The 24,805-nt window shown below is 49.5% G+C and overlaps 1 protein-coding gene across 5 annotated transcripts in view; it reads right to left on the bottom strand.

The window, feature by feature from the left end:
- cdc42bpb (CDC42 binding protein kinase beta (DMPK-like)) overlaps positions 1 to 24,805 on the bottom strand; it is a 36,221-nt gene that overhangs the window by 3,567 nt on the left and 7,849 nt on the right. Inside the window, exons 3-36 of one of the 5 annotated variants that reach the window (XM_056405322.1) lie at positions 21,299 to 21,382; positions 20,787 to 20,882; positions 20,530 to 20,678; positions 19,750 to 19,843; positions 19,346 to 19,546; positions 18,768 to 19,016; positions 18,352 to 18,592; positions 18,138 to 18,245; positions 17,823 to 17,956; positions 17,487 to 17,729; positions 16,839 to 16,949; positions 16,484 to 16,734; positions 16,274 to 16,379; positions 16,025 to 16,149; positions 15,837 to 15,942; positions 15,493 to 15,555; positions 14,119 to 14,267; positions 13,920 to 14,017; positions 13,433 to 13,512; positions 10,900 to 10,974; positions 10,747 to 10,818; positions 10,538 to 10,643; positions 10,148 to 10,284; positions 7,767 to 7,906; positions 7,444 to 7,525; positions 7,143 to 7,359; positions 6,415 to 6,477; positions 5,988 to 6,229; positions 5,526 to 5,880; positions 3,689 to 3,786; positions 3,519 to 3,603; positions 3,306 to 3,423; positions 463 to 580; positions 62 to 289 (exon numbers count right to left, since the gene is read on the bottom strand). In XM_056405322.1, the coding sequence (XP_056261297.1) occupies positions 62 to 289; positions 463 to 580; positions 3,306 to 3,423; positions 3,519 to 3,603; positions 3,689 to 3,786; positions 5,526 to 5,880; positions 5,988 to 6,229; positions 6,415 to 6,477; positions 7,143 to 7,359; positions 7,444 to 7,525; positions 7,767 to 7,906; positions 10,148 to 10,284; positions 10,538 to 10,643; positions 10,747 to 10,818; positions 10,900 to 10,974; positions 13,433 to 13,512; positions 13,920 to 14,017; positions 14,119 to 14,267; positions 15,493 to 15,555; positions 15,837 to 15,942; positions 16,025 to 16,149; positions 16,274 to 16,379; positions 16,484 to 16,734; positions 16,839 to 16,949; positions 17,487 to 17,729; positions 17,823 to 17,956; positions 18,138 to 18,245; positions 18,352 to 18,592; positions 18,768 to 19,016; positions 19,346 to 19,546; positions 19,750 to 19,843; positions 20,530 to 20,678; positions 20,787 to 20,882; positions 21,299 to 21,382 (4,824 nt within the window). Of the gene's footprint in view, positions 1 to 61; positions 290 to 462; positions 581 to 3,305; positions 3,424 to 3,518; positions 3,604 to 3,688; positions 3,787 to 5,441; positions 5,881 to 5,987; positions 6,230 to 6,414; positions 6,478 to 7,142; positions 7,360 to 7,443; positions 7,526 to 7,766; positions 7,907 to 10,147; positions 10,285 to 10,537; positions 10,644 to 10,746; positions 10,819 to 10,899; positions 10,975 to 13,432; positions 13,513 to 13,919; positions 14,018 to 14,118; positions 14,268 to 15,492; positions 15,556 to 15,836; positions 15,943 to 16,024; positions 16,150 to 16,273; positions 16,380 to 16,483; positions 16,735 to 16,838; positions 16,950 to 17,486; positions 17,730 to 17,822; positions 17,957 to 18,137; positions 18,246 to 18,351; positions 18,593 to 18,767; positions 19,017 to 19,345; positions 19,547 to 19,749; positions 19,844 to 20,529; positions 20,679 to 20,786; positions 20,883 to 21,298; positions 21,383 to 24,805 lie in introns of those variants that run through there. The other 4 variants (XM_056405324.1, XM_056405323.1, XM_056405326.1 and 1 more) reach the window with 4 other exon arrangements.

Raw genomic sequence — 24,805 nt, 5'->3', positions numbered from 1 at the left:
AGAGGAGAACATGGGGGAGGAGGGTGAGAAGGGTGAGGGAGATAGAGAGAAGCTGGCCTACCCTTCCCAGAGAGGAGGTGGAGGGAGAGGAGGAGGAGGAGGAAGGCTGCAGGAGGCTCTGCTGGGAGGAGGAGGAAGAGGACGCGTCTTTCTGCAAGAAGGCGCCGGCCGACGCCGACGTCATGTGATAGACGTGCTCAAAGTTGGAGGGGGGAGAGATGAGGGTGTGACGGGAGGAGGAGGAGGGGGAGGGAGACGGGGAGGGGGAAAGGGAGGCAACGTCACCAACCTTAATAAGGGAGGTGGACAAAGAGGAGGGGGTGAGGGAAGTGAGACAGGGGGAAGAGGAGGAGAGAAGAGAGGAGGAGTCAGTGTGATGAACAGAGCTGTCAGAGGGGGGAGGAGGTGAGGGCGGAGAACATGCCGGCATGAGGAGGAGGCAGCACAAAGAAGAGGAGTTACCAGAGGGAGGTCCATCAGGACCTGCATCCCGTCTCCTGGTCCCATGTGAGCCACGTGGTTAAAGTTGGTCGGGTTAGAGATCATCTTCGACCTGAGCTCCGGGTCCCTCAGCATCTCCCTGGAAACACACACAAGACAGACATGACAACACACGTGACGACACACACACTCACACACGCGCACACACGACAACACACACATACACACACATACACACACTCACTCACATGACAAAGTACATGACACTGACGTGACGACACACACACAAGACACACATGACAACATACGTGACCACACACACACACACACACACACACACACACACACACACACACACACACACAAGACACACATGACAACACACGTGACGACACACACACGACAAAGTACATGACAACACACGTGACGACACACACACACACAACAAAGTAAATGACAACACACGTGACGACACACATACACGACAAAGTACGTGACAACACACACCCACACGCGTGCGCGCACACACACACACACAAGACACACATGACAACGCACGTGACGGCGCACACACACACGCACGCACGCGCACGCACACAAGACACACATGACAACACACGTGACGACACACACACGTGCACATACACAAGACACACGTGACGTGACGACACACGCGACAAAATACATGACAACACACGTGACGACACACACTCACATGACAAAGTACATGACAACACACGTGACTACACACACACACACACACGACAATGCACGTGACGAGACACACACACAAGACACACATGACAACACACACACACACACACATGACAACACACGTGACGACACACACACACACAAGACACACATGACAACACACGTGACGACACACACACACACACACACACGTGACGACACACACACACACACTCACATGACAACACACGTGACGACACACACGCGCGCACACACACAAGACACACATGACAACACACGTGACGACACACACACACACACACACACACTCACGACAAAATACATGACAACACGTAACGACACACACACACTTACATGATAACACACACACACTCACATGACACACATGACGACACACACACACTCACATGACAAATGACAACACACACACACTCACATGACAAAATACGTGACACACACACAAGACACAAATGACAAGACGTGACGACACACACACACACACACTCACATGACAAAATACATGACAAGGCACGTGACACACACACAAGACACACATGACAACACACGTGACGACACACACACACACGTGACAAAATACATGACAACACACGTGACAACACACACACGACAACGCACGTGACGACACACACACACACACACACACGACACATGACAACGCACGTGACGACCTACACACACACACACACACACACACGACACATGACAACACACGTGACGAGACACACACACACACACACGACAACACGTGACACACACACACGACAACGCACGTGGTGACACACACACAACAAAATACATGACAACACGTGACAACACACACACGTGACAAAATACATGACAACACACGTGACGTGACAACATACACACACACACTCACGACAAAATACATGACAACACGTAACGACACACACACACACACGACACATGACAACGCACGTGACGACACACACACACACACACACGACACATGACAACGCACGTGACGACACACACACACACGACACATGACAACGCACGTGACGACCTACACACACACACACACGACAACGCACGTGGTGACACACACACAACAAAATACATGACAACACGTGACGACACACACACACACACTTACATGATAACACACACACACACACTCACATGACACACATGACGACACACACACACTCACATGACAAATGACAACACACACACACTCACATGACAAAATACGTGACACACACACAAGACACAAATGACAAGACGTGACGACACACACACACACACACACACACTCGCATGACAAAATACATGACAACGCACGTGACACACACACAAGACACACATGACAACACACGTGGCGACACACACACACGACAAAATACATAACTCGTGACGACACATACACACAATCACATGACAATACACGTGATGACACACACACACACGTGCACACACACAAGACACACATGACAACACACGTGACGACACACACGACAAAATACATGTCAACACGTGACGACACACTCACATGACAAAATACATGACAACGCACGTGACAAAACAAACACACACACACACACACACACACACACACACACACACGACAGCGCACGTGGTGACACACACACAACAAAATACATGACAACACGTGACGACACACACACACACACTTACATGATAACACACACACACACACTCACATGACACACATGACGACACACACACACTCACATGACAAATGACAACACACACACACTCACATGACAAAATACGTGACACACACACAAGACACAAATGACAAGACGTGACGACACACACACACACACACACACTCGCATGACAAAATACATGACAACGCACGTGACACACACACAAGACACACATGACAACACACGTGGCGACACACACACACACACACGACAAAATACATAACTCGTGACGACACATACACACAATCACATGACAACACACGTGACGACACACACGACAAAATACATGTCAACACGTGACGACACACTCACATGACAAAATACATGACAACGCACGTGACAAAACAAACACACACACACACACACACACACACACACACACACACACACACACAAAACTTTTTGCTGAGTCATTGATGTTTTATTTCGCTGAGTCACCTCCTCTGCTGAAGTCGCTCCTCCTCAGGAACCTTGAAGAGAAACTTTCTCTTGCTGCGAGTTCGAACCATCAACTTCCTGCTGTGGTCCGACGTCTCCGGGATGGTGAGGTCACCCTCTGAAGACAGACAGGTAGAGACGGACAGAGAGACATTAGTTTGTGGGTCCAGGTTCAAGTGTGTGGACGTTCAAGTTCAGGTGTGTGGTCATTACCTGATGAGGTGTTGCTGAAGTAAATCAGACGAGGAGGTTCTGAACTCAGCAGGTTTAACGTCCCTTCAACATTCAGAGGTCTGATCTGAGGACAGAGACAGAACAAGGTCCTCAGTTAGTCCTCAATGTAACTGGCTGATTACAGGCTGTGCTGTGCTGTGATTGGTTACCTTGCGTAGGGAGATGGTCTGAACCCACTCTGTGGTGTGAATATCAAAGACATCAACTCCGTATTCACTGTAGACCGTCAGGTGGGACGAGTTAGAACCTGGAAAGACAAGGACAGGTTTCACACCTGTCTACCCTTTTACATATACTGTACACCTGCTGGTTACCTGTCTGAACTCACCTGACTACCAGCTTCACCTGTCTGAACTCAGCTCACTACCAGCATCATCTCACCCTCACCTGACCACCAGCTTCACCTGTCTGAACTCACCTCACTACCAGCATCATCTCGCCCTCACCTGACCACCAGCTTCACCTGTCTGAACTCACCTGACCACCAGATTCACCTGTCTGTTCTCACCTGATTACCAGCTTCACCTGTCTGAACTCACCTGACCACCAGCTTCACCTGTCTGAACTCACCTGACTACCAGCATCATCTCGCCCTCACCTGACCACCAGCTTCACCTGTCAGAACTCACCTAACCACCAGCTTCACCTCTTTGAACTCACCTGACCACCAGCTTCACCTGTCTAAACTCACCTGACCACCAGCTTCACCTCTTTGAACTCACCTGACCACCAGCTTCACCTGTCTGAGCTCACCTGACCACCAGCTTCACCTGTCTGAACTCACCTGACTACCAGCATCATCTCGCCCTCACCTGACCACCAGCTTCACCTGTCTGAACTCACCTGACCACCAGCTTCACCTGTCTGAACTCACCTGACCACCAGCTTCACCTGTCAGAACTCACCTGACTACCAGCATCATCTCGCCCTCACCTGACCACCAGCTTCACCTGTCTGAACTCACCTGACCACCAGATTCACCTGTCTGTTCTCACCTGACTACCAGCTTCACCTGTCTGAACTCACCTGACCACCAGCTTCACCTGTCTGAACTCACCTCACTACCAGCATCATCTCGCCCTCACCTGACCACCAGCTTCACCTGTCTGAACTCACCTAACCACCAGCTTCACCTCTTTGAACTCACCTGACCACCAGCTTCACCTGTCTAAACTCACCTGACCACCAGCTTCACCTCTTTGAACTCACCTGACCACCAGCTTCACCTGTCTGAGCTCACCTGACCACCAGCTTCACCTGTCTGAACTCACCTGACTACCAGCATCATCTCGCCCTCACCTGACCACCAGCTTCACCTGTCTGAACTCACCTGACTACCAGCATCATCTCGCCCTCACCTGACCACCAGCTTCACCTGTCTGAACTCACCTGACCACCAGATTCACCTGTCTGTTCTCACCTGACTACCAGCTTCACCTGTCTGAACTCACCTGACCACCAGCTTTACCTGTCTGAACTCACCTCACTACCAGCTTCACCTGTCTGAACTCACCTCACTACCAGCATCATCTCGCCCTCACCTGACCACCAGCTTCACCTGTCCTCACCTGACCACCAGCTTCACCTGTCCTCACCTGACCACCAGCTTCACCTGTCTGAACTCACCTGACCACGAGCTTCACCTGTTTAAACTCACCTGACCACCAGCTTCACCTGTCTGAACCCATCTGACCACCAGCTTCACCTGTCTGAACTCACCTGACTACCAGCTTCATCTGTCTGAACTCACCTCACTACAAGCTTCACCTGTCTGAACTCACCTTACTACCAGCATCATCTCGCCCTCACCTGACCACCAGCTTCACCTGTCTGAACTCACCTGACCATCAGCTTCACCTGTCTGAACTCACCTGACCACCAGCTTCACCTGTCTGAACTCACCTGACCACCAGCTTCACCTGTCTGACCTGTGGTACATGTACTTCCTCCTCCATGATGACATCAGTACCAATAGGAGTAACATACTACATGCGAGCGGGGTGGCGGGCCACATCAGCTCCTGGGTCCGAGACCGGCGGCCCTGTCCGTCCACGTAGATGCCAAGTGAGCTGAAGCAGAGCAGCAGCTCACTGGATCCGACCTCCAGGGCGTGCAGGGCGTCCAACGGCTGCTGGGACAGGAAGGCCAACGACGGGTCAGCGGGGCTCACCAGGCTAATGGGGGACGACTCGCCCTGCAGGGCCAGAAGAGCGAAGCCTGACGGATACCCGACGCACAGCCGCTCTCTCACCATCCCCAACCACTGCACCACACCTGGAGCCTGGACCTCCCACAAACGCTTATGGTGAGGCCTCACTGTAATGATCTCGTAGCACTGAACCTGGAAGAACGTAAACAGAACTGGACCATTAGGACAAGAACAGAATTAGAACCATAGAAACAGAAGCAGAACCGTAGAACCACAGCTGTGGTTTCCAGGAGACTGACCTGGCGTTTGACAGCAGCCAGCAGACAGGCAGGGCCTCCCGGTCGGAGCACCCCTGTGGTTAGAGCCTGGCAGCCTTTGGTATCCGTCAGCTTAAAGTCAAAGGCAGGCTCCGCTCCGTCCAGAACCCCCCAGGGGTGAAGGTGAACCTGACGATTCCGACCGCAGAGCAGAGCGATGATTTTATCCTTTGGAATCAAATCGATTTGATAGATCTTCTTACTGTCGACTGCTCGCACAATCACTGGAAACAGAGACAGATTACTTGTCTACCACATAGAGACAATTGGACATGATGTTTCTGAGAAAAGACACTGGACTCTAGGTAAAAAAACACTTTAACACCAGTTCTGTACCAGTTTTGTATCTGCTGTGTCGCCTAAAGTTTAAACACAACTTTTGATCTGAACATTAAATTGTCTGTCTCACCGTCTCTGGTGACCTCAACCACAAACAGTCCATCTTCTGTTCCCAGGGCGATCCTCTCTCGATCTGCCAACAGAGACAATGTGTTCTGTGTGTTATCTTCATAATCAAAGAGGATCCATCCGACAAACTGGCAACTGAAAAACAACCTGAACTGCCTGTTATCAAAAAGTCTGCAAGACCAAACTAATCACATCAAGCGAGACATTTATGAGACATTTGTTATCTTGGGCGTCATTACAGCCGATAAAGTTAAGACTCTTTAGCAGCGTTTGGGTTCCCAAAAAGCAGCTTTCACAAGACCATTTTCTGACATAGACACTGAGACAGAGACAATTATACAAGTTCTAAACAAGCTAATAGCAAATAAGCTGAAAGCTCATTCAGGCTTGTTGTCTAGCTGCTAACACCGGACAAAGACAATTGTATCAGTTTGTCTTGAAGAAACATCACAGGGTGAATTACTGATATGAAATAACACTGAAGAACACTGCAAGAAACTTCCAGTTTTTCTCTCTGGCACGTGATGAAACAGACATAACAAACTCTGCGCGCCTGGCCATTTTTGTGTGGGATCATTGCCAAGTTTGACACCCCCCCCCCCGAGATGTAACCGTCCATTACCCTACCTTTAAGTTAAGATAAATTTTATATATTTATTTAATTGAATATTTATTTTATTGCACACACATATCATTTTACTAATCTGGTTGTAAATGAGCGTCACTGACCGAGCACTGCGGCTGACAGCGTAGTCTTGATGACAGGGAGTGAAGCGTCGTAGGCCTCATGCAGAACGTGGACCTGCCGGCTCTTCAGCAGGTTCTTGGTCAGAATGCTCTGCAGACCCTCCAGGATCCGGACCCACTTCCTCTTCTCCACCTCGCTCTCCGCCAGGACCAGCAGAGATACCGAGGAGAGCTGTGAGATCAGCTGCGATGACGTCACCTAATTTTGACAACAACAACAAATCAGGACAACCACAAGTCAGAGTTCAGACAGAGAGGGTTCGGAGGGGAAGAGGTGTCCTACCCTGAAAATGCAAGGGATGTCTTTCCTGGTGGCGTGGATCACATCTGACGCCAAAACAGAGCTGACAGAAAACTCCTCGTCTCTGAGACAGAAAACACAAGAAAATCATTCTCATATCAGCATAAAACATCTATTAAAACCACATGAGATGAATTGGAATCAAATTCCACCGTTCTTTTATGTGAGAAAAGCTTCTTCGACAGCTACTCATTGTTTAACAACTACCAGAACCTTCTCAAAGAACCCTGAGTTTTCCCAAAAGACCAGAGACTGCCTCAGACTTCCCAACATGAGGTGAGTGGACAGACAGATGGACAGGTTACCTGAGGTCGAGGACCAGACTGGCCACCACCCCTGGCTGGGTGGACTTCCCCTCTGGGACGTCGTAGAGAAACAGTTTACAGTCAGATACCACGGCGAACGCTCGCTGCCAGCCCTTCTTCACCCCGCTGGGCTTTGGAATCTGCCAGAGCAAGCAGCATGTGAGTCTGGTACTGTGGAACACAGTGGAACACTGTGGAACCTCTGAGGAGCTACTGAGGAACCACTGTGGAACTACTGAGGAACCACTGAGGAACCACTTTGGAACTTCTGAGGAACCACTGAGGAACCACTGAGGAACCACTTTGGAAGTACTGAGGAACCACTGTGGAACCACTGCGGAACCACTGAGGAACTACTGAGGAACCACTGAGGAACCACTGAGGGACCACTGTGGAACCACTGATGAACCACTGAGGAACCACTGAGGAACCACTGATGAACCACTTTGGAACTACTGAGGAACCACTTTGGAACTACTGAGCAACCACTTTGGAACCACTGTGGAACCACTGAGGAACCACTTTAGAACCTCTGAGGAGCTAATGAGGAACCACTGTGGAACTACTGAGGAACCACTGAGGAACCATTTTGGAACTACTGAGGAACCACTGAGGAACCACTGTGAAACTACTGAGGAACCACTGAGGAACCACTGAGGAACCACTTTGGAAGTACTGAGGAACTACTACGGAACTACTGAGGAACCACTGTGGAACCACTGCGGAACTACTGAGGAACCACTGAGGAACCACTGTGGAACCACTTTTGAACTACTGAGGAACCACTTTGGAACCACTTTGGAACTACTGAGCAACCACTTTGGAACCACTGTGGAACCACTGAGGAACCACTTTAGAACCTCTGAGGAGCTAATGAGGAACCACTGTGGAACCACTTTGGAACTACTGAGGAACTACTGAGGAACCACTGTGGAACCACTGAGGAACCACTGTGGAACCACTGAGGAACCACTGAGAAACCACTGAGGAACCTCTGAGGAACCACTGTGGAACTACAGAGGAACCATTGAGGAACCACTGAGGAACCACTGTGGAACTACTGAGGAACCACTGTGGAACCACTGAGGAACCACTTTGGAACCACTTTGGAACCACTTTGGAACCACTGTGGAACCACTGAGGAACCACTGAGGAACCACTGTGGAACCTCTGAGGAGCTACTGAGGAACCACTTTGGAACTACTGAGGAACCACTTTGGAACTACTGAGGAACCACTGAGGAACCACTGTGAAACTACTGAGGAACCACTGAGGAACCACTGTGGAACCACTGAGGAACCACTGAGGAACCACTTTGGAACTACTGAGGAACTACTGAGGAACCACTGAGGAACCACTGATGAACCACTTTGGAACTACTGAGGAACCACTTTGGAACTACTGAGCAACCACTTTGGAACCACTGTGGAACCACTGTGGAACCACTGAGGAACCTCTGAGGAGCTAATGAGGAACCACTGTGGAACCACTTTGGAACTACTGAGGAACTACTGAGGAACCACTGTGGAACCACTGAGGAACCACTGTGGAACCACTGAGAAACCACTGCGTAACCTCTGAGGAACCACTGTGGAACTACAGAGGAACCACTGAGGAACCACTTTGGAACTACTGAGGAACTACTGAGGAACCACTGTGGAGCCTCTGAGGAGCTACTGAGGAACCACTGTGGAACTACTGAGGAACCACTTTGGAACTACTGAGGAACCACTGTGGAACCACTTTGGAACCTCTGAGGAGCTACTGAGGAACCACTGAGGAACCACTGTGGAACCACAGAGGAACCACTGAGGAACCACTGAAGAACTATTGTAGCACCAGGAACCACTGTGGAACCACTTTGAAACTACTGAGTAACCTCTGAGGAACCACTGAGGAACCACTGTGGAACTACAGAGGAACCACTTTGGAACTACTGAGGAACCACTGAGGAACCACTGAGTAACCACTTTGGAACCTCTGAGGAGCTACTGAGGAACCACTTTGGAACTACTGAGGAACTACTGAGGAACCACTGTGGAACCTCTGAGGAGCTACTGAGGAACCACTGTGGAACTACTGAGGAACCACTTTGGAACTACTGAGGAACCACTGTGGAACCTCTGAGGAGCTACCTAGGAACCACTGTGGAACCAATGAGGAACCACTTTGGAACTACTGAGGAACTACTGAGGAACCACTGAGGAACCACTGAGGAACCACTGTGGAACCACTGAGGAACCACTTTGGAACTACGGAGGGACCTCTGAGGAACCACTGAGGAACTATTATAGCACCAGGAACCACTGAGGAGCTACTGAGGAACCACTTTGAAACTACTGAGGAACCACTCTGTCAGAACGTCCCCCTGGGGCTCTTACCCTGACGTAGCCCTTGTAGGCGGTGCCGATGCCTCTCTGGACGTCGATGCCCTGAGGCCTCTTAGCCTGTTCTGCTGGGATAGGACAGACCAGGGGGGCGTAGTCTTTACAGGAAACATGGCAGATGAAGGAACACACTGCAGAGAGACATGGAGAGACAGACTGAAGGGAACCATCTCTTTGGATGCGACACAGCACCTGGTTGCTGCTGCTGTGATTATCCTCACTGAGAAAATAAACACTTCAGTTAAACTTGAATCATGGGTGGACGGCAGCAAGTTGGAGGCGGTGGTACAGGCCGATGCAGTCGTGGTGTCCTGCTGCCGTCCAATCAAAGTACAGGCCGGTGACAGTGACCGCTCAGCGTTGTGTTGGTGTGTGTTCCTGTACCTTCACAGGCGTATCCCTGTCTGATGAGCCCGACCATCAGTGAGGTGCAGTGTGTGCACTGAGTGGGACTGGAGAAGGTCTTGATGCTCAGCTGATGAGCCTTGGGCTGAAAACACACATACATGAAACATATATGTCGATGAAAACATGGGAGACACATTCTGCAGTCCCCCAAAGGTAACATCACACCTGGGGAAACGGTCACATACCTTTGGTGTGGTCAGTGCTGCGCTCTGGTAGGTGGGGGAGGGGCTCGCTGGGACAAATGCTGCTTTAACTTCCTGTGGTCACAGACAGAGACTCAGTCAGATGAACAGTAATATACCATATTGACATAAACAGGCAACCTGTGTGAGACTGACCTCGTTGTCGGAGGTGGTGGAGGGGGAGGGGGAGGTGGTCTCTGATTTCTGTGGGGTGGAGTCTATGTCTGTGGTCTGCAGGTAAAAGAACAACAGGTGAGGAAACAACAAACATCTAGACGCCGTGTTTCAGTCCAGATCAGGACACTTTGATTCTCTGATCTGATCCAGTTTCCTGAGTCGTATTCATGTGTTCATCTGGAAACATCCAGCTGTGTGTTTAATGATCCATGAACACGCCATCAGAGAATAAATGATGACGATCACAAACAAATCCAAAAAGACAATGGACAAAATGAGCGATAACAACAATGATCAATACTGCAGCAGCAGATGTTACTGATGACTGAAAACTGTAGAGGAACACGTCACTGACACTGATGTCACAGGACGAGTTAAGCCTAGGGGTGGGCGATACGACGATATTAGATCGTGAAGGATTACAACGTGAAGACGATCTTTCAAACTGCAGAGATCGTGGGATCGTCTAGGGCACATTCTATAAATTGCAGTTCTATGCTGATGCATCGACGCACCAGACGTATTGACGTCGTCAACCTGACCGACCAATCATAGCGAATTACGGGCAGTGACGCGCTTTCCTACCCGCCTCCTTGTTTGTGTGTGTAGCGGTAGCACATGGAGAGCGATGGCTGAAAGCCAAACGGAGTTGGTCGCTAAAAAAAATTCCACCTCCATTATATGGAACTGGTTTGGATTTTCCGCAACTGATCAAGCGCGAGCAAATGTAATTTGCAAAGTTTGCACAGAAACCGTTCGCACGTCAGGTGGTAACACGACGAACCTGTTTAATCACCTGAAGAGGAAGCACCCCAAGCAGTATGCTGAGAGCCAAACAATGGGGGGCCCGGCGGTACCGCAGGCGTTCAAAACTGTTGCACTAAAAGAGATAACCACAGTCACTTTAGTTTGTATTTTTGCATTTCAATAAGCTATTTAGTGTTTTGATAAATAAATCCTGTTTAAATGACTGTCAGTAATGTCTTTGATTGATATTTTACTTTCTGTTACTACTTTTGCAAGAGTGCACTTTATTAGAATGTTGTTATTGTTGTTTACCTTAAACTTTACGTTGTTTGCACATGCAGGCAAAACTGCGACTATTTGTAATAAAATCTGTTAAGAAAGGTTCTTTGGTCTAAATTGTCTGTTTTTTTTTCCAATTTAAGATTGTGATAAAATCGAAATCGTGATTTTATTTTTAAAAAATCGTGATATGATATTTTTGCCATATCGCCCACCCCTAGTTGAGCCCAAACCATCTCACTGTGACGTTCACACTGGGTCATTAACAACAGACCACACTCAAAGAGTATAACCTTATTCAAATCAAATTAAAATATTCTATTTAGATGTCAGAAATTATATATGTTAATTATTTATCATCGATATATACAACTCTGAGGTGAGTGAGGAGGATTACTGTAGCAGTACTGATACAGTAGCACTGTAGTACTGCTGTAGTAGAACTGTAGTACTTGTACTGCAGTACTGCTGTAGAGCTGGCGGAGTGAAGAGTCGGTGACTGACAGGTTGAACTATCACATGCTCGATGCTAACGAGTCTACAGCCGCAGGGCGGTGAGTGAGGGGCGGGATCTCTCAATGTGGGTGAGGTTTTTGCGTGTAGTATATATAAATACGAGTAAACAGGTTGACAGTGAAGCAGGCCAGAATCCTGGGGTCATGAGGTCCTGTTATGGTTGCGTCATGTGTCACTACTCTATGTCACCTCGCCGAAGTCTAGAGTCTATGACCAACAGCCAACTATTAGCAACACGCTAACAGCTATGACTGACTAGCTGCTGCAGAGGATTGTGGGTTACCATGTGGTGAACTTACTTCCTCTAAGAGAGCAAGCAGTGAGGAGGCGGAGCCAACTGATACCTCGATGTCAGAGAGAAACAAACAACTTTTACACCTGAGACACCTGAGTGACATCATCATCATGTGACCCAGTGCTCAGTTTGTTTTGGGTTCATCACTGTGATTGGTCGAACTCTGAACACATCACACATTTAATAAAGGCTTCCACAAAACAAGGTCTGAGGTGAGACCAGTCTTGGTCCAGGTCCTGGTCTGGAGTCACAAACTGGTTTCTCCTCAGACTTTGTTTCATTTGAGGATCTTTAAAAAAAAAAAAAACAGGTCAGCACCAAACAACATGCACCATAACTCCCCCCCCCACCAAGTTCAGTACCCACGTCAGATATGGAGTTACGTCACTGATACATGTGCAACGTTTCATGAGCCCTATAGGGCTCAACATGGGGGCAAAGTGCAGTCTTTGTGCATCATCAATAATGTGTTTGTAAAATGAAAATTGACACCAAATCCAAAATGGCTGACTTCCCTAGCCCTATCCAGTGAAAAGACAAACATGTATTATGTCCATGATGAAAACTGACGTGATGATTCTCACGTGTATGCCATGGTCATAAGTTTTTGAGCATCCCGCCAGAAATACATTCATCACTATAACCATGATAATAATAAACACTCAGGTGACTCACTCTGAAGGTGAGGTCTGGAGCCAGTGGTGAGGTGTTGAAATATTCAAAGATGGAGTCCTGGAAGTCAGGGAGCTTCAGGCCTGCAGATAGAAAGATCAAATACATAACCACCGTTTTCTAGATTTTCTTATTGTCTTCAAAGATCATGAAAAGTCAAAACATAAAACCTGTGAAATCTGTTTTAAGATCATTGCTCTTCCTTTTTATAAATAATCTATGAATTGTTTTGAAACTGTCATCTCATATTTGAATATGTGGTAACTTTTGTTGAATAAAAATGAATCCTGCTGAGTCAGTCTGGTTTTTATTGTTGCTGTCTGTGGCTCTGAGCTCAGGTTTCTGCTGGAGAAGTCACACTTCACAGATACATACTGTACTGGAGGAGGAGACAGGGCATTTGTTGGGGACTATTTTCAGCGACAGATGAATCCACATTTGGTGCTGCAGTGAGTATCAGAGGGTGGGAGGTGTTACCAGGTAGTCTCACCTTTGTCAGAGCGTGAGCGACCCTCCTCCATCTCCTTCTTCAGATTCTCCATCTGCTCCCCCATCTCCCTACTCCTCTCCTCTGAGTCCTTCAGCTTACTGCAGACAGGTGAGACAGATGAGACAGGTGAGACAGGTGAGACAGGTGAGACAGGTGAGACAAGTAAAGGGAAACAGTATGTCTGTGTGTGACCTCTGACCTCTCCAGGTTGATGTTGGCAGCCTTGACTTTGCGCAGCTCCTCCTGAACCAGCTGCTTGGCCCTGATCTCAGCGTCCAGAGCCGACTGCAGCTCCAGACGAGCCGACATGTCCAACTTCTGACTGCGGCGCACCTTCCACAGGGGGTCCTGGAGGGGGGGGCACACCATCAAGCCCTGGTAAACTACCACTCTGTGTCAGAGCGCAGCCCGCCTCAGACTGCAGGTCACCATAACAACAACACTGATTATTAGCTGTCCACTTATAGACAGTAACAGATGGAGCAGCCAGCCAATCAGAGCAGCCCAAACACGGAGTCATGTGACCATGGTATCTGATCCTGTGTGATCTGATGAACGATGTTGCTGCCGGGTCGTGTTGTATCATGTTATGTTTCTCCCGATCCTGGAAAGCCTCCCTCAAGGTGAACCCAGAGACCTCCAGGACTGCCAGGTCCTGTAAACCCCGACTCTACCCTCGACCTGCTTCAAGTTCTCTTCACATCCCCTTTACGACAACACAAGACCACTTCACTCCTTCATCGCCCCTGAAACACTTCGGCCCTTGAATGCAATACTAGACCATTTGAATACTGCTAAGAAACAACTCAAACCCTCGCTTCAAGGAATACTGGGACACCTACACGGTCCCTGGATCACTCCACAGAAATTTGAAACTACCTCAAATTCCTTTCAAGACCCCTGGAACGCCTTCATTGACCCGGTCCACTTCATGGCCTTTGCATTCAATACAAACCTCGAAAGGAACAGGTTCAACGACACTGGAAGTCCTCCAGGACCTTGTATGGACTTTGAGTCACCTTGGTTTGCTCCCGCTTCTACCAGCTGAAGAAGAACCTACAAATAACAAACACCATCCCTGGACCTCTTCAGGGGACAAGTGCCCCCACTTCCCCGAGCAGCACTACCCTCACACAGGTAAATATGTTGGCGTAACATCGGCTCTACACTGACCACCAGGTAGATACCTGTCAGCCTTCAGGTGAAGCGTTTAGGGGACATCAGTTAATTGTATTGTGATGCTGCCACTGAACATGTCACTGCTGTAAGGACAGCAGTGACATGACGGTCGGACTGTGCAGAACTATGAAAACCGACACGTCAGCCCAGGCCTGAGATCAATCCGATCAATAAGCAGAATCGATAGTGGCACTGGTATCGATACAATCTTATCGATTCCCATCACGATTCTTCAAGGAACCTCCATTGAAGCTGGATCCCACCCTCCCCCTGCATCCATGGACCACCTGCGCTGAGGATGAGTGACAGACATGCGGGCCAGTAGCCATGCAAGCTTCTTAAACTAAGTTAGAGTGAATCCTGGTTGGCTGGAAGTGGTGACTGACGCACTCACCCTCCTGTCTCCACCAATAGGAGGCCAGGGCTTCCTAGGAGGTGTGGCCACTCCCGACTCAGGCTAAGGTAACAGGTTAAAAGAACAATCAGCACACAGGTAACACTGACACACACACACACACACACACACACACACAGGTAAACATACCCTACACTTCCTCCATCTCTTTCACAATAAAAGCCTAACCCATCATTATGGACAGTAATCAAATGATCAGGTTCAAACCAGGAAAATGAAAATGAGTCATGTGACCGTTTTCTTTCCCAACGTCACCTCTGGTAGTAACACTGGGTCCTGAACTGGTTCCATACTGGTTCTGTATGTGTGTGTGTGTGTGTTACCAGAGGTCTGGTTCCCAGGCTGGAGCTGCGCAGCGTCTCCAGCTCCTCCGTCATCTTGGTGGCCAGAGCCTGAAGGTAACCTCGAGCGTCCTTCTCATCGCTCACCCTGAACACAACAACAGACGATGAGCACAGAGCTCTCCCCTGTGGTTGACCACAGACGTGCTGGTTGGGGTGGTCCGACTCACCACTGGATGATCTCTGCGATCTGGGCCTCCCAGTGAGCCACGCTCTCCTTCTTAGACGATAGGTCCTGGAGGTCATCCTCCAGCTGACGGTTCTGGGCCGTCAGCTTGTCGACGAACGAGCACAGCTGACAGAGAGAGAGAGAACCGTTCCTACGTTAACCTGCAGCAGTGTCATGTACAGAGGTCGTGTAGTGTTACTACGGTAAGAGTAGCATTACTATAGTAACAGATGCAGTACTGCTTTGTCACCTTGTCGGTCTCTGCTGTCAGTTTACGGTTTTCCTCCGTCAGCAGGTTTTTCTCTCGTTCGTATTTCTCCTTCAGAGCTGCGACAACTTCATCCATCTCGGTCTGTCTGCAGGGGGACACACAGAAACCTGGTTCAGGACTCACCTGTCCCTCTAGTTTATCTGGTTCAGGACTCACCTGTCCCTCTAGTTTATCTGGTTCAGGACTCACCTGTCCCTCTTGGCCTTGTCCAGCTTGTCTCGGAGCTGCAGCAGCTCCTTGTTGGCGGCGAGCTGCGCTCCTTCGGACTCGTGCAGGTCTTTGCGGAGGTTCTTGATCTCGGAGGAGTGGGCAGAGTCTCTCCTCAGCAGCTCCTCCTCATAGAAAAGGACCTTCTTATCAAGCTCTGCCTTCAGACGGGACAGCTCCTGTTGAGACTCCGCCCCTCGCGCAGCTGCTCCCCTACCCTGCTGAGACTGGGACTAGAACCAGAACCAAAATGACCCCCTTGCATCTGTTGGGTGTGAGTTTCTTAGTCTATCTGTGTGAGGACTAAAAAGGGCAGTTTTTCTGTGTAACCTCTGACCTTTAGGCTCTCCAGCTCCGTCTCCAGTTGTTTGGAGTAAACCTCACTGTGCTCCCTCAGCTTCCTCTCCTTCGACGCCTCCGCCTTCGCATCATCCAGCTGAGCCTCAAGCTGAGACACACATAGACACAAGTCTTTTATTCTGAAGGTCTCCCCTCCTTCCTGCTCCTGTAAGACTCCAAAGACACAGGCAGTGACTGACAACATCATGTTAGGAAGAATCCAGCTGGTGATATGACCTCAGTGAATGTAGTGCCCCCAGTGGTGATATGGTAGAACTACACCTCTCAGTCTCCCTCTGGGGGAGCAGGACAGATTCAGCATGAGGACCTGAGCTCCTACTGTGTGCCGCCACTTATCTGACGGTGTTTGTCGCCATCCAGTGGTGAACAGGGAGAACTGCAGCACATAAATACTGGTTCCCACAAGTCCCACATGCCTCCTCTGCATCATGTGTTCCTCCTAGAACTGAACCAGCTCCCTCTGCTGGAGTTTTACACAGGTGACTCATGTCCTTTCTAGATTTCAACTTCCTGTCATGGTTTTCATCAGTTAATGGACGTTAGCAGAAACTAATGTCCCTTATTTAACTAATTGGTTGGTTGGATACTACTAGTTTTACAAGTACTCCTACTAGGACTCCCTCACCTCCTTGCGGTTCTTCTCTGTCTTGCGGATCTCCTGTCTCATGGCGTCCATCTTCTGCAGCAGCGCGTCCGTCTCCTCCTCCTTGTCTCGGAGCTGACGGGACAGACGCTGTTTGGAGGAGCGCAGCTCGGCCATCCTCTCCGACAGCTCGGAGAACTCCTGCAGGGCCAGCTTCCTCTGGGAGTGCGCCTCCTTCAGCTCCTTGGTCTGACTCCTCAGTCGCTCCAGAGAGTCGGACAGCTGCTGCTCAGAGAGGAGAGGAGGAGACGTCAGACTGGACCTGTCTCAGCGTCTTCACCTGTCTGTCCAGGTGTGTCTGTGTGCATCAGTCCTTACCTTGTGGACGTCGTCTTTCTCCTGTCTCAGGGTCTTCACCTGCTTCTCCAGGGTCTTCAGTTTGGAGGCGGAGCTCTCGTAGTCTTGTCTGAGTGTGACCGCCTCCTCCAGCTGGTGCTCCAGCCTATCAGAGTCTATCACACCAAAGGGGCGGGGCTTAGAAACCTGAATACTGCAACTGATACAAGTATTAGAAGCAACAGTACTACATATGTATTGTTACTGGTGTTACCACGGCGACCACAGAATGTGAACACATGTATACAGCTGGTACTGCAGTATCAGCTGACAGGTCGACCTCAGGTGACCTCTGACCTGCCAACTTCTTCTTTAGTCGTTCAATCTCCTCGTTCAGCTTCTTGATCTCTTTGTCCCGAGTCAGAGTTCCTCCTCGAGCTGGAGCCTGCAGGGCCTGAGTGGACTCTACAGGAGCACACAGAGGTCAGAGGTCAGAGGTCAGGGGTCAGGGGTCAGGGGTCAGGAGGAGGACCTTAGTAAACTCTGGTTCATACAGACATGTCTGTCTCACCCTGTAGTCTGCGGTTCAGCTCCTGTTTCTCCTGCTCCAGTCGACGGATCCTCCTTTCGAAGGCCTCCACCTCCTGCCCCCCTCCTTCTCCCCCCCCCACCTCCTCCTCCTGGCGGCCAAGGAAACCCGCTCGGCAGACGGAGCTGCAGTCGGAGAAGCAGCTGTCGGTGGTGTAGGTGAAGCCAACGAAGGGGAGGTGCTGACCAGTGAAACCAGTGTGAGACACTGGAAGACCAATGTCCTGCAGGGAAACAAGGTCCTGGGTCATTAAGGTCTCTGGAGCTGGACTAAGACTAGACGGGTTAGGGTCTTCCACCAGGACACAGGACCAGAAACAGTCCTCTAACTGGGGTGTATTGAGAACACTGGTATGATGTGAGTGGTTTACAGAAGGGTTTGTGTTTTTGTCTCCTCACCGGGTTCTTAAGGACGTCGTCGTCCACGTCAAAGTTGGAGGTGTCGGTGGGCGAGGACACGTCGGGGATGTATGGGGCCTCGGCGGACCGGATGTTGTCCCAGTCGATCCCGCTGAAGAACGGGTGGCTCTTGAAGTCGGAGATCCCGTTTAGACCAAGCCGACGTTCTCTGGAGCAAAGCAGGCGCTGGATCAGGTCTTTGGCATCCTCTGAGACATCGGTCACATGGGAGGGGAACTGGAAACGCTCCTGGAGACAAACAGGAGAAGTGAGGGAAAGTGGAGTAAAGAGGACGGAGGAAGGACGAGGGAGAGATGAGTTTAATGAGAGCAGGACGCCGGCGTCCGTCCACCGAGGGACAAGCTCAGATTTAGAAAAGGAAGTAGGACGAGAGTCTGGAGACAAACAGTAACCTGGAAACAGCTGCAGAGGAAGAGGACGACACAGACAGACCCTGTCCACGTACCTTGTCTACTGTGGGTCCACGTTCTGCCACAGCTGGAGGGCTCACCTACAGGACCATGAGGTTTTCAGATGAAACCGGATTAAGCCCACTCAGGGACAGAACGTGGTCTCACCTCGTGGTTCATGATCTTGCCGTAGGTCTCCACCAGAGACTCAGCATAGAATGGCGTCTCTCCGTACAGCATCTCATACATGCAGACCCCCAGAGACCACCAGTCACACTCCGGTCCGTAGCGGCCCATCCCGTCCTCCATCGCCTGCAGGATCTCTGGGGAGATGTAGTCCGGAGTACCCACAGCCACCGAGGACTGCACCTGCACGAGACCAGCACCACAGGACGAGTCCGTCAGTGTCCCTGGTGCGCTGGACCCACTGAACTGGACTCAAACTGATCCCAGTTAAAACACACTGAACCCAACAGATAAACCCCTAACCCCAGACCCTGGACATGGACTCGCTTCACACTCTGAACCTGCTTCACTTTACTGACACAGTGGACAGAGAGAGACTTTGTTACCGTGCCGTCCTCCATCATGCGGAGACAGGATCCGAAGTCTGCCAGGCGGATGTGACCATTGACATCCAGCAGGACGTTGTCTGGTTTGATGTCTCTGTAAAAGACACAATGTCTGCGATCAGGTCTTAAACTGGTCCAGGTGTGTTAGGTCACAGACAGACAGCTCCCTGGTGATCCCACTGAGCCCCTTTGTTTCCCATCATGCTTTGCTCTGACACGTTGCTCACGTTAGACATGTAATCAATTCAGAAATCTCTGGACCAGGTCTGAGGACCACCTCTCCACTAGCAGGGGGAGGGGCTGACACACAGGAATGGAACGCAGCCGAGTTCCTGATTCTGTACAGGAAGGAAGTAGGCGGGGCAGGATATAACTACATTTCCCAGAGGACACTGCTGCCAGGAAGAGACCGTTTCCTCTGACACACACACACACACACACACACACACACACACACACACACACACACACACACACACACACAGTACAGAGTAGGCCAAGTCCAGGAGTCAGCAGCTGGACCAGCAGAGGTCTCAGCTCAACACACCTGTACCTGACACTTCACCTGACAGTGAACTGACCTTTGACCTGTGAACTGTTAAAAATCTAATGCAGTTTCCTGTGGGGCTCTGTTCATGTTGACTGAGGTCTGGTCTCCACAGAGGCAGAGCTGCTGCTGCAGAGATCTGACTGTTCTGCTGGGATGACACTGGACATCTCAGAGATCACCAGTACGACCAGTACGACCAGTACGACCAGTACGACCAGTGTAACCAGTACCTGTGGATGTAGTGCTGCTGGTGGATGGAGTGGATGGCCAGCACCATCTCAGCGACGTAGAACTTGGACATGTCCTCTGGAAGACGATCCTCGAACTTACTGAGCAGAGTCAGCAGGTCCCCGCCCACGTAGTAATCCATCACCAGGTACTGCAGTACAATCCATCAAAATACATAATCAGTAAGCAGTACTAGCGACAATAACAGCAGTACTAGTAGTGCTAAGGACAGTTACAGTGCAGTACTAGTAGTACTAACCAGGTAGTTGTCATCTTGGAAGGCGTAGTGCAGAGTTGTGATCCACTGACTGTCTCCTTTCACCAGGACGTCACGCTCCTCACGGAAACACGCCGTCTGCACAGAGGACATGTTTAATACATGTTAAATACAACACGCTAACAGCGGTCACATTCTATATGTTAAATACACCACGCTAACAGCGGTCACATTCTACATGTTAAATACAACACGCTAACAGCGGTCACATTCTACATGTTAAATACAACACGCTAACAGCGGTCACATTCTACATGTTAAATACAACACGCTAACAGCGGTCACATTCTACATGTTAAATACAACACGCTAACAGCGGTCACATTCTATATGTTAAATACAACACGCTAACAGCGGTCACATTCTACATGTTAAATACAACACGCTAACAGCGGTCACATTCTATATGTTAAATACAACACGCTAACAGCGGTCACATTCTATATGTTAAATACAACACGCTAACAGCGGTCACATTCTACATGTTAAATCACCTCGGCTCTCTTTAACATCTCCCACTTGTTGAGGATCTTCATGGCATAAACTCTCTCTGTGTGCTTCATCTTCACCACAGCAACCTGAGAGAGAGGGGTGAGAGACAGAGAGAGGGAGAGGGGGAGAGAGACATTAACCCTGGACACAGAGATGGACAGACAGGGTGTCTTTGTCTCCATTTACTTCCCTCTGCCCTGAACCGGGCCAAAACCGGCTCAACTGAGGTTCAAACTAGGGGTGGGGGCCATGCTGCCAAAAGATCACATGATGATCCACAATCTAAACCCCGATCTGATTTTATTCTGAAAGTCCTGACTGGAAGTCGTGAATTGTGTCTTTCTGCTTCTCTCTGATGTTTGTCTGCTCACCGCTACTCTTTACCCATAATGCTGTCCTCTGTTTACAAACCGTGTCACAAATCTCACTTTGTTTTGTTGTTGTTGACGTGTTTTGTTACATGACTCTAAGAGGTATGTGAGTTTCCAGGCATCTGATTGGCCGACAGAAACCAACTCCTCAGCTGCTCTGTCACACTCTGGTGCTCCTCTGTTGTTTTTCTGTGTGGAGGTTTTGATATGAAATACCTGTCTGATCCACCCAGGTGATGTTCAGGACTGCACCTACAGAGCTCAGTACCACCTGGACCTGAACTCACTGACAGGCTGATCCCAACTAAAGCAGAACAGTCTGGTCCTGTGTGTGTTTGTGAGGACCAGGCTGAGTCCCACACTGAGGACGGTCCTCACAAGTATAGTAACACAAACCCCAAGTGTGTGTGTGTTTATATCCTGAGGCAGCAAGCAGGTGTGGCTCTGACACACCTTTCCTCTGGTATGTGGACAATGTACACACACACACACACACACACACACACACACACACACACACACACACACACACACACACACACACACACACACACACACACACACACACACACACACACACACACACGCAGTTAGTGAAAAGAAAAGCATCAGTGACAAACAGTGAGGACATTCAGTCCTCACCTCTTCAAAGGCCAATTTGTTAATCAGTTAGTTAATCGGTCAGTTAGTCAGTTAGTTAATCAGTCAGTCAGTTAGTTGATCAGCCAGTCAGTCAGTCAATCAGCAGTCAGTCAGTCAGTCAGTCAGTTAATCAGCCAGTCAGTCAGTTAATCAGCCAGTCAGTTAGACAGTCAATCAGTCAGTCAGTTAATCAGTCAGTCAGTTAGTCAGTCAATCAGTCAATCAGTCAATCAGTTAGTTAATCAGTCAGTCAATCAGTCAGTCAGTCAGTAGCCAGTCAGTTAGTTAGTCAGTCAGTCAGTCAATCAGTCAGCAGCCAGTCAGTTAGTTAATCAGTCAGTCAGTCAGCCAGCCAGTCAGTCAGTCAGTTAATCAGTCAGTCAGAGACCCAGTCTCTCCACAGGAAACCTTTAAGATAACAGTGAGTTCTAGAAGGAGGGGGTGTTGACACCCCTCCACTCTGTGTCTCTGCACTGCCTCTGCTGCAGTTCAGCTCTGCTAAGCTAAGCTAAGCTAAGCTAAGCTAAGCTAAGCTAACAGTGAAGTCAGTTATGGAGCAGCAGACAGTGAACACACACTCCTCCACTGTGACCTCATTAGGAAAACAATCTCTTTGTCTCCTTATAGACACTCAAACACACACACACCACTCTGAGTTTCTGTTCTTGTGAGGACCGTCGTCGTAACAACCCTAGACTGAAGAGTCAAGACCAAGACTCAGAAACACCCAGACCTCAGTCCTCAGACCATAGACCTCAGACCTCATGTAGTGGGTCTAATTCTGCGTTGTGTTCGATTACGATGAATGGAGAGGACACACACTGTAGCTGGTCACGACACAATTTATTCTCCGTCCTGTATTATAGAGAAGAAGTATTCACCGGTGTTCACAAGTGTTTTCTCATACAAGCTCTCTTTGCTCTCTCTGGTCTGTAACACCATGAACACAGTCACCACCTGGCTCCTGTGAGCATTCATTCTCAATAGTACACCCTAGTGTTATAAGCTACGCAGCAGCCTAGCAACACACACGGCCATAGTACTTCTCCACTCGAGTTAGCAAGTTTACGCATGACAATATAACAAAAAAATACACTTTTAACACGTGTCTATGTGACTACACCAGCATTACAACAGTTTAAGATAACTTACATTAACATTTTACAACGAAAACAATGAAAATATGCGGAGCAGCAGAAATGCGTACCTCTCAGGGAAGAGTCAGGAGCAAGAGGAAGTAAAACCCCCAGCGCCACGCGATAAGTACAGTTTCAAAATAAAGTACCCATTGTACTTCCTGTATTTCCCAGACCTTCCCTCTAGCATCTAGCTGCGTTTCTACAGATAACATTTTCAACCACACAATACTTTATAACAGCATTAATAACACTCACAACACAAAAGAACGAACAAGAGTAACCATAAAAAAAATACTGTCCTTCAAAATAAAAGTGCGCTTCAACGTCCTGTTCATAATATTGCGCAACAACATCACATCATTACACTCAGACCATAGACCTCAGTCCTCAGTCATCTGACCTCAGACCTCAGTCCTCAGACCATAGACCTCAGACCTCAGACCATAGACCTCAGACCTCAGTCATCTGACCTCAGACCTCAGTCCTCAGACCATAGACCTCAGACCTCAGACCATAGACCTCAGACCTCAGTCATCTGACCTCAGACCTCAGTCCTCAGACCATAGACCTCAATCCTCAGTCATCTGACCTCAGTCATCTGACCTCAGTCATCTGACCTCAGACCTCAGTCCATAGACCTCAGACCTCAGACCTCAGTCCTCAGACCTCAGACCTCAGTCCTCAGACCACAGACCTCAGACCATAGACCTCAGACCTCAGTCCTCAGACCACAGACCTCAGACCTCAGTCCTCAGACCACAGACCTCAGACATCTGACCATAGACCTCAGTCCTCAGTCCTCAGACCACAGACCTCAGACCATAGACCTCAGACCTCAGACCTCAGTCCTCAGACCACAGACCTCAGACCTCAGTCCTCAGACCACAGACCTCAGACATCTGACCATAGACCTCAGTCCTCAGTCCTCAGACCACAGACCTCAGACCTCAGACCTCAGACCATAGACCTCAGTCCTCAGACCATAGACCTCAGACCTCAGTCATCTGACCTCAGACCTCAGTCCTCAGACCACAGACCTCAGACCTCAGTCCTCAGACCACAGACCTCAGACCTCAGTCCTCAGACCACAGACCTCAGTCCTCAGTCCTCAGACCATAGACCTCAGTCCTCAGACCTCAGACCATAGACCTCAGTCCTCAGACCATAGACCTCAGACCTCAGTCATCTGACCTCAGACCTCAGTCCTCAGACCATAGACCTCAGACCTCAGTCCTCAGACCACAGACCTCAGTCCTCAGACCACAGACCTCAGTCCTCAGTCCTCAGACCATAGACCTCAGTCCTCAGACCATAGACCTCAGACCTCAGTCATCTGACCTCAGACCTCAGTCCTCAG

The sequence above is a fragment of the Seriola aureovittata genome, chromosome 19 (assembly GCF_021018895.1).
Source record: "Seriola aureovittata isolate HTS-2021-v1 ecotype China chromosome 19, ASM2101889v1, whole genome shotgun sequence".
Classification (NCBI taxonomy): domain Eukaryota; kingdom Metazoa; phylum Chordata; class Actinopteri; order Carangiformes; family Carangidae; genus Seriola; species Seriola aureovittata.
This window is presented reverse-complemented; position numbering and strand designations above follow the sequence as displayed.